This window comes from Sinocyclocheilus rhinocerous, unplaced genomic scaffold (genome assembly GCF_001515625.1).
Source record: "Sinocyclocheilus rhinocerous isolate Xijiao unplaced genomic scaffold, SAMN03320098_v1.1 scaffold11, whole genome shotgun sequence".
In the NCBI taxonomy this organism is placed as follows: domain Eukaryota; kingdom Metazoa; phylum Chordata; class Actinopteri; order Cypriniformes; family Cyprinidae; genus Sinocyclocheilus; species Sinocyclocheilus rhinocerous.
In genome coordinates this window covers 341,759-351,296 of record NW_015625587.1, presented here as the reverse complement: position 1 = coordinate 351,296, position 9,538 = coordinate 341,759, and the positions used below count along the sequence as shown (strand labels likewise).

The 9,538-nt window shown below is 37.2% G+C and overlaps 2 protein-coding genes across 3 annotated transcripts in view; both read right to left on the bottom strand.

The window, feature by feature from the left end:
* Positions 1-4,879, bottom strand: part of LOC107755290 (palmitoyltransferase ZDHHC18-like) — an 8,537-nt gene extending 3,658 nt beyond the window's left edge. Inside the window, exons 1-8 of the mRNA XM_016572041.1 lie at positions 4,805-4,879; positions 3,939-4,697; positions 3,559-3,719; positions 3,315-3,464; positions 1,997-2,134; positions 1,240-1,291; positions 701-803; positions 443-552 (exon numbers count right to left, since the gene is read on the bottom strand). Coding sequence (XP_016427527.1) covers positions 443-552; positions 701-803; positions 1,240-1,291; positions 1,997-2,134; positions 3,315-3,464; positions 3,559-3,719; positions 3,939-4,162 — 938 coding nt within the window. The 5' untranslated portion in view covers positions 4,163-4,697; positions 4,805-4,879. The remainder of the gene's footprint in view (positions 1-442; positions 553-700; positions 804-1,239; positions 1,292-1,996; positions 2,135-3,314; positions 3,465-3,558; positions 3,720-3,938; positions 4,698-4,804) is intronic.
* A 2,653-nt stretch (positions 4,880-7,532) lies between these two features.
* On the bottom strand, positions 7,533-9,370 carry pigv (phosphatidylinositol glycan anchor biosynthesis, class V). 2 transcript variants are annotated; one of them, XM_016573092.1, is made up of 2 exons: positions 8,981-9,370; positions 7,533-8,762 (listed from the first exon to the last, which is right to left on the bottom strand). In XM_016573092.1, exons 1-2 carry the CDS (start codon positions 9,068-9,070, stop codon positions 7,590-7,592), a joined length of 1,263 nt encoding a protein of 420 aa, XP_016428578.1. In that variant the 5' UTR covers positions 9,071-9,370; the 3' UTR covers positions 7,533-7,589. The 2 variants fall into 2 exon arrangements, with proteins under 2 accessions (XP_016428578.1, XP_016428588.1); XM_016573102.1 differs by having other exon boundaries at positions 7,533-8,039; positions 8,981-9,369.
* Between the last annotated feature and the right edge of the window lie 168 nt (positions 9,371-9,538).

Genomic DNA, 9,538 nt, shown 5'->3' with positions numbered 1-9,538 from the left:
AATTCATAAATTCATGTGGAGATTAATGTTTTAAATATACAATTTTGAATACAGAAATATGATTTAAATAACTGAAATTATATGCTAAAAATGAAACTAAATCTGCCAGCAGGTGGAGGCAAGTCACTGATTTTATCACTGAATCGTTCATTCAATTGATTCGTTCGAACGGCTGATTCATTCAGGAATGAAGCAAGTGACTGTCTTTATGAACTGACGGAAATCCATCGTAGCGACGGAACACTTTAATCCCTGTGTACAATTAACATTTCAGATCTGACAAAATGTGTTCTTGTTTGTAACAGTATGTACTGAGCACAGGATGTACATCAGCCTTAAGCTAAATGACATCCTTCATTCACTCACAAACAAACAATATTTGCTTCTTTAGCTAAATCTTAGGAGGTGTGCTATGATGTTGGCATGAGCATGCAGTACAGACCTGGGTGGCATCGGCCCACAAAGCACCACACAGCAGTTTGTCAAGATGTTGTTATAGGTGTACGGATTCCCTGATTCTTCTCCTCTTTTACTGGACCAAGAGCCTTTGATCTGCAATCATTAAACACAAAGAAGCTGTTCTTCATTCTGACTATATAAAACACCACAATTAAATGAGAAGTGTTAATTACATTTGAACACAATTAATGATATAGCTTTTAAAATTATACATTAACTTAGCATTCATTGTGATATTTACATCTTCGTTGGTTGTGAGATTGGAGGCCACAAGATAAGTATGGAAACCTGACAGACCCAGAATGGACCAGATGGAGAAAAAACAAATGACTAGCTCGACAACAGTGAAGGAAGGGTTAAGGATGCAAATCTGCTGTAAATGTGTATTAACGTACAAAATATACATAAATAATAGTACAGTGATTTAAGAACAAACACGCAAAATCAATCCAATGTTGAACATTCTGCCCAATAACATGAACCACAAAGAGGTTAATTAACTGACAGGTTGCGGTGGAAAACTGTGACCTCAAGCCACAATCTTAAAAAGGGACACCAGCAGAATCTGTATCTAGGGGCAACTGTTTACATCCTGACAGGAAAGCAGGGCATGGTGGAATCCTTGAGCTGATTAGGGATGAATGGGATTAGGAAAAAGGTGAAACCAACAGCAGTGGGCCTGTAAACAAATAGTGAACTCTATTGTGTGTTCCTGGGGAAAGGAGTGGTGCAGACATGCCAGCGATGGAGACAGGGGTGTGAACACAGTAAAAAGGATATCTGGCTGGGCTCTCCTTTATTGCCTGGATGATACCATTCACACTTTGTGATCCTGTTGATGAGAGTAACTGATGAGAGAACAAACCTGCTTCAAACCTGACTGAAAAAAAGGCTTTTTGTTGTTGTTGTTGTATTTTGACAATCTCATCATATACATCTACAGTACTGCTTAAAGGCTTGGGCTGCATTTATTTGATCAAAATACAGTAAAAACAGTAATATTGTGAAATATACTACAATTTATAATAAATGTTTTTTATTTTAATCTAAAAAAAATTTTTATGCAATTTATTCAGCAGCCATTACTCCAGTCTTCAGTGTCACATGATCCTTCAGAAATCATTCTAACATGCTGATTCATGGTCATGAAACATTTCATATTATTATCAATGTTGAAAACAGTTGTGCCATGTAATATTTTTGAAGAAACCATGAAAATTTTTTTTTATGATTTAGGATGATTAGAACATAATTTATTTGGATTTCATTATGACATTATAATTGTCTTTACTGTCAGTTGTGATTAATTTAATGCATCCATGCAGAATAAAATATTAATTTCTTAAAAAACAAAAACAGTAAAATCTTAATGCCCAAACTTTTGAACATTTTAAAGGTTTCTTGGTTTTGAACAATCACCATTTCAACATAGATGCACTCATTTATAGCTCTCCCACTGACAACTGTCATAGATAAGTATTAAGATTTTTTATGATGAAGATGGAGACTGTGGTGCAGAAAGTGTTGTGAAACTTACTTAATGTGAGGTGAGTAATCACACAGCCAAAGATAAAGGAGGTCAGAAAGGATAGTGACACTATGAATGCATAAAAAAAACGATAGTTTCGCTTCCCAACACAGTTCCCCACCCAAGGACAATGATGGTCGAACCGATCTACAAAGGGAACAGAGGCAGGACATTCTCAGACACAGCAACACTTACAAATAACCACTGTGCATTCTTATGCAATGATTTTAAGGAAGTGATTTGTATTAGAGGTTAAACTATTACACGTTCATTATCAAAGCAACATATTTTGTAGCTTTAAAGAAACAGTTCTGTCATTATTTACCGAACCTCATGTGGTTTCTAACCAATATGACTTCCTTTCATGGAATTACACTAAATGGGTACTAGAACATATAAGGTTAAAAAAAAAAGCAAAAGCACAGTAAAAGTTTCATAAAAATTGACCATTTGACTTGTGTGCTACTTTCCAAGTCATCTAAAGCCAATCAATGGCTGTGAATGATAAACAGAGGAAAATTTACAATGAAATTAAAAGTTTCATTTACAGAGTTTAACTGAAAATCTTGACATCTCCCTAATAGGGCTTTCCATGAGGTTAGGTTAAAGAAGCTGCACTGACAGATTTGTGAAAGAACCTGATTGATCCTGGTATAAATTATTAGTTCATAAATCAGACTGATTCAATTTGCAAGTTCACTGCAACTCACTGACTCCGGTTCTAGAGGTAAACAGCTCACTAAAGGAAAAGATAACCAGTGAATAATGAATGAAATTTCAATTTATACACAAAGTGCATGGCTTCAGAAGATTGGATTATAGCACTCAAGTTGTATGGACTGCTTTTATGGTTCTTGTTGAAGCTATAAAGGGATAGTTCACCGAAAAATAAATTTTCTATCATTTACTCGCCCTCATGTCTTTACAAACCTGTATGATTTTCTTTCTTCTGCAAAACACACACACACAAATATTCTGAAGAATGTTGGTAATCATCGACTTCATTTGTATGGAGAAAAACAAAAACAAAACACATTTCTTAAAATATCTTAATTTATGTTCCACAGAAGAATAAAAGTCATACGGGTTTTGAATGACACGAGAGTGAGTAAATTATCAAAATGTTCATTTTGGGTGAACTACTCCTTTAAAGCTTCAGTCCCCATTCACATTGCATTCAAAATTTCAACAAATTCAAAATTTCACCATATAATTTGAGATTTAGAATCACTTGAAAGTGAGTGAGAGATAATATTAAAATTTTTGGATGAACAATTTCTTTAAATGCAGAAACTTTGTTTGCTGAAATATAGAGATCCAGCCTTACCAACACAGTTGTCACACAGGCTGCAATGGGATGTCCGAGGCGGACGGAACATCTTGCATGTGAAACAGTATTTAAGCTTGACCACCTGGTCATTTATAAGGATCTCCTTAGTGCGGGGAGGTGGACGGTATGTTGAAGATCCAGAATTATCTTTAAAGAAACCCACAACTTTAATATCAACATACACAACAAAAATGTTAGGACACAAAATAATGAAATATAAACACCACACTCAAAGTCTTACCAATCTGCTTCTCAATGTCTGCAGCCTCATCCGGCAAAGCCCTGGGTAAAATCCCTGGGTCTATAAAACTGGTTTGAAAGAGGGTGATGACGACAAATACAAATAACACCCCACCAATAACTGGAATGAAGACCGTGAGGTGATGCACCAGAAAGGGGCAACTGTTATGAATCAAACACAAAGACAAGAACAAAGTTAGAACTCGAGACAAATATTGTAAGTGTGCTTTTTGATAACTTTGTGGGAGCAACTGTTTTCAGACTGATATGATGTCAAGAAGGGCTACAGCTGGTGGAGATGTCTCTATTGTCAAAAGTAGTTGTAGTATTGTCCAGCAGTGTGGACACTGGTGTCTCTGTGTGTAAATGTATACTACTCACTCAAATGTGAAGAATAAGCCACTGGTGATGAAAATAAGGCCGATGGTCAGCGGGAGCACACCGCACTGCCTGGCCAACATAATACGGCCATCACAGTAGAAGCGATTTTTCCCAGGCAAAACCTCCCATTTCCTCCGTACGCGTACGTTTTTGTTGGTGGAGGTCCGGGTGGTCGATGTTCTAAGCGCTCGTGGGTCTATTTGTTGATACTCACAGTTTTTCATTAAAAAAAAAAAAAGTGACTGATAGTATAGAGGTAAGAGAGTATAGATGTAACCTCAAGAACGCGTTTAGCTACAAGCCAAGCCCCAACAAAGAGGAAGCTAGAGCGACACTAGATACCAGCCGTGAAGCCCTGTCACATATTATTGAAGATACTGTCACAAATGTACTGACAAATCACTTGGGTAATAAAATTATTTCAGCTATCGAACTAAGCTAACTCGAAAGTCCTCATATAATCCTCACATAATATGTTGCTCAACGCATTCGTTTGCAACTAAGCATCCCCTAAAGGGAATATATTGACTAACAATTACTATATTATCAAGCCATGTTGATGCTTTCGATAAATTAGGAGTCTTAGCTACGCTAATTAACTACGTTAGCTTGTTGACTAGCTGTCAACAAGCTAACATATCTCAGCGGACGACACTGCTCCTCACTGGCTCCTCAACCGTCATTTGAACGACACTCGGCTCCTCGAGTTACCAAACCGTCCAATCGCTGTCGATATTAAGTTGTCCAACCGGAATTAATCTGTTGGGCATTGAAAAATAGATCAGATTATTTTGTTTATAATTCTCTAAGCGTATCAATATAGCGCAGCGTTCAACCACGGATAAGATACAACAATATTTATTTACCTTACTGCGATCACTTTCCTAGCCGAGGATTACCTGAAGAAAGGGACCAATGACTCGCAAGGGGTACGTCATCTCATGCGGACCAATCAAAGATCACTTCCGAAATGCAATGCAGAGCGTAGAGTTTCAGAAGTGACCTTTCATTTTTCCTTCACCGACATTACGAATGTAACAGATACATGTAATACATCCACAACCATAAATGTACAGAAATATGTCGAGTAAGAGGCGAGCATGATACAAATCTAAAATAAATCAATAAAAAACCAAAGAGAATCAATTTAGTTTACCTTTTTAAAAACCAGAAAACTTTGTTTGTCTGTCTGTTTTTACGTTAGTAACTGAAGTTTATGCTAAAGTAACATAGTTACTAAAAAACTATGGGAACAAAATGATTATGAAAATATTATAAAACATAAAAGATGTTTATGCTTTTTTTAGGATCCAGTATTAATTCACTGTAATTTTACAGTAGTAACAATAATGTATCTTTTGAACAGTTTTTTTTATTAACAAACTATTAGAAATGTTTTTGGTAATTGAAATAAAGCTGAAAATTAAATAAAATATAAATATGTGAAGAAAAGCTTAAGCTGCATAAATTAGAATTAACTTGGCAACTGATTGAAATAAGTGTGAGTTGAAGTACTAAAATGAATAATACTAAAATACAAATAAAGCTAAATAGACATTTCTTTAAAAAATAATAAAAATGACAAAAGCACAACAATTACAAAAACTTAAAATAATAAAAGCTAACTCAAAATATCAATTGATACTATAATACATAATACTAAAATAACACTGGAACTATCACAAACCGCTTATGACACTTTGGACCCACTAGATGGTGACATAACACAATATCACAGGGGCCTTGCGACAAGACCATGTGCAATCAGTGCCTAGGGTAAACCCCTTTTATTTGACAAACTGCAGTGGCCTTACTGCAGACCAAATTCAGAATGCCTCATATTTTTTACAGGTAATTTCAAAAATAATTCTGACTGCAATTCAAACAAAACATACACTACCTTAGTTTGGAGTCGGTAAGATTTTCTAAAATGTTTTTCATTTAAAGGGGTCATATGATGTTGCTAAAAATAACATTATTTTGTGCATTTGGTGTAATGAAATGTGTTTATGCGGTTTAAGGTTAAAAAAAAACATTATTTTCCCACATACTGTACATTATTGTTTCTCCTCTATGCCCCGCCTTTCTGAAACGCAGCGATTTTTACAAAGCTCGTTGGTCTGAAAAGCGAGGTGTGCTCTGATTGGCCAGCTATCCAGTGCGTTGTGATTGGCCGAATACCTCAAGCGTGTGACGCAAATGTTACTCCCCTTACCATACTGTGATGCCGTCCGGCCGGAGCGACGAGACAATAATATTAAAACCCATTAAAACGAGGCATTTGTAGCATCCAGTGGGGACATAATTACGGATTATAATGACTTATACTGTCTTTTTATGCATTGCATTGCGCCCCGTAAACATAAAACCATACTATGTCTGCATTTGTGATCGGAGAAATGACAAACAAGCGCTACTCTACACTGCTCAAAACTCGCGTTTGAATCGTCAGTGGCAAATCCTTTAAATGAAAATGTACTTACAGTCTGTGAGTCAGAACAGCCGGCATTGTAGTCTACTCTACCAGGATCAGTAAACAGTCCTCCATAAAATGCGCTGCACACATCTGAATATTTGGGTTGAACTGTTCTGGAACAGTGTTGTAAATACAACTTAACCACTGATTTCTAGTCGTGTCCTCTTTTGGAAGACCAAACAAAGTAGTTTCACTTTCATAACAAAACACACGGCGGCCTAGAGTGAGGAACGGCCGGCGGGCTTGAGAACGGCACGGCACGGCCGGCGGATTCGCCGAAGGAGGCTTGCGGCAACCACATGTGACGACCCCAGGTAGACGTGGTTGACTCTTAACTTTTATAAAGAATATCTCTTTGGATTTGAGACTTTAGTCTTTGCAACTTTACAGATCTTCTTTATGCACCAAGAGCTTGTAACACTCCAAAGAGAAAGGAAAAATTAAAATCGCCTCATATGACCCCTTTAAGTAATTTGCTCACCAATGCGGCACTTGTTTGATATAAGTAAAAACCGTAATATTCTGAAAAATTACTACATTTTAAAGTAACCGTTTTAACTATTTTAATTTACTTTTTGTGTCTCCAGTCTTCACAGTCACATGATCCTTCAAAAATCATTCTAAAACACTGATGGTGCTTATGAAACATTTATCAACGTTAAAAACAGTTGTGCTGCTTTTGATCAATTTAATATGTCCTTGCTGAATCAATGTATTTTCCAAAAAAAAGCACTGACCACGAACCCTTGGATGGTAATATATAACTCTGCTTCAGCAAGTTTCATTTAATAAGAGAAAAATTCAAGAATATTTTTTCAATGTTACAGTAAGGATATTCATTAAATACTAATTCAATACAAAAATATATTAGCCTTTTAAGGAATACCAGAAACATCTTATTACAATAAAATACATCACAACAATATTTGTCAAACAGCATAATATTATACCACAGGAATGTCATGAAGACTGAAACAAGCAAGCTCTTCAAAGTTATCAAGTCCAGGGAAGGAAGTTACAATGCAGAGCCAGACCTAAAAACCAAAATGATATGAAATAGCCCAGGATGCATCGTGTATAAATGGAGCAAGTCTGCCAGTGCATCAAGAGGTAAACAAAAAAAAAAAAAAAAAAAAGCGCGTTGAGCAAGCATACTACATGTTACATGATAATGATCAATTTTCAATTATCAAAAGTCTTACCTGCACATGCATGCAGAATATTCCAATTAGAAGCAGGATGGAACTGTGCACGATGTAAACAAAGACTCTTGGGTTACAGAAACCATGCGTTTTTCGGTCTTTTCCTCTGTCCCCCAACCCCAAATACATACAAAACACTGGGTTAGCCATTATGTACATATATGAGGCTATGAATCCCAGAATTGCAACAGGCAGTGCCAAGATAAAGTTGGGTATCTGCTTCCACTGAAAGTACCGCAGGAAGCCCACATCCCAATAAACATCCTGTATGTACGAGTACAAAACTGGAATTTGCCATTGGCACCAAATTGGTGTTGGAGATTCTGCATCAGCCACACGGTATCCTTTGTCCCGGGCCAGATTAAGCAGCACAGGAGGAACTTGAGTAGCAGTCGGATGACAAAATGTTTGGTAGCCATAGAACTGAAACAAACAAAAAGGCAGTGCCACGAAAGCTGCATAAAATGCTCCTGTGTGAACAAAACAAATAAGTTCCCAGACATAGAGACGATACTGAAAGCCCCCTGCTCCTTTGCTAAGAGCCCCTGCACGGGCAAGAGCCCATTGAAAAGTGAGATACAGCAAAAATCCAGCATTCACAAGTCCATTGGCACGAGCACCAGTAGCAAACCCGAGCAGAAGACAAGCTCCAAGTGTGAATCTTGTCTCTAGTAGCCAGAGGCCTGCAAAGGTAAGCACTGCAAAGAGAGTCTCTGAATAACCTGCTACCATAAAAACATTAGCTGGTGTCAGACAGTACATTAAGACCGCAACATGGGCAAGATTTCTGTCTTGCAGCACCAAACGACTCAGTCTGTATAATGCCACGACACTTAGGATAAAGAGAATGCTATTCCCTATAACCACAGCTAAAATTAAACGGCCATGCAATGTGAGAAATCCACAAAAAGGCCACAGGACAGTGGCTGCCAGGAATCGCAGGATGAGAGGAAACAAAGGAAAGAATGCAAAGTTGTGTTCATATAAGTAACCACGCTCTGCAATGAAGAGGAAATGTTCTGCATCCCAGTGACAAAGGCCACCAAATAATGCTTCGATGACGGGGTCGAGCAGGAGAGGGGTCTCTGATCGTGGAGGGCTGAAGGCATCTGCCACGTGGTCTGGAATCACTGCATTAAGCACAGCCTTCAAGAGAGCACAAGATAGACTGTAATTTGTCATATGCCTTGTTTTCAATTTGTGCGGTAGGTGTCACTCGAATCTCAATTTCACAAATACTGCCAGATACTGATTTTATGGAGGTCTTCATGTCTATAGTAAGTATTTTAAGCAGGCGTCAAAATACAAAGTACAAACACATAATTTTAGGCTATTTTACCCGTTTGTGTATGTCAATTGCTTACCTGTAAGAAAAGGGAAAGCAGTCGCGTGAACGTCGCAAACCGTACAACTGTCCACACGTCTTCATTTAAACAACTGTTTGAAGGCGACATATTTGACAAAAACTAACAGTAGAAAATGTCCCTTGAAGAAAAAAAGTAATCATATTAATCTCAGTAAAGTAGCAAACACGATACAGTCATCAGAATACGGTCATCATTAAAACAAAAAGAAGCCAAAGGGTAATATGCTTTCTTGGAATTTATAACAACCGCAAAAACCCGCGTCCGAATGCGAATAATAAATCGTAGCAAATTATAAACACGTTTTTCCAATTCATCGCAATAAAGCCACAGAATGGAACGACAGAACTAACAACATGCCCTTCCGGCACGCAGTCTCACAAATGTCAAAATAAAAGCCCCATATATCTATAACCGTTCTTGCAAAACTCCTTTTTTTTTTTTTTAAACCAACTTCTGTTATATTCTGCTACTTCTATATACCTATCTGGCCTGGACAGTGAACACCACTCAAAACAGTTATGTAATCAATTATTTCGAATTTATAAATGCAGATAA

What these genes read in the sequence shown, in the direction of transcription:
- pigv (XM_016573092.1), bottom strand. Translation starts at nt 9,070, where the DNA reads ATGTCGCCTTCAAACAGTTGTTTAAATGAAGACGTGTGGACAGTTGTA. An exon ending in TGCTTTCCCTTTTCTTACAG is followed by an intron (nt 8,763 to 8,980) that starts GTAAGCAATTGA and finishes GCTCTCTTGAAG; the next exon opens with GCTGTGCTTAATGCAGTGAT.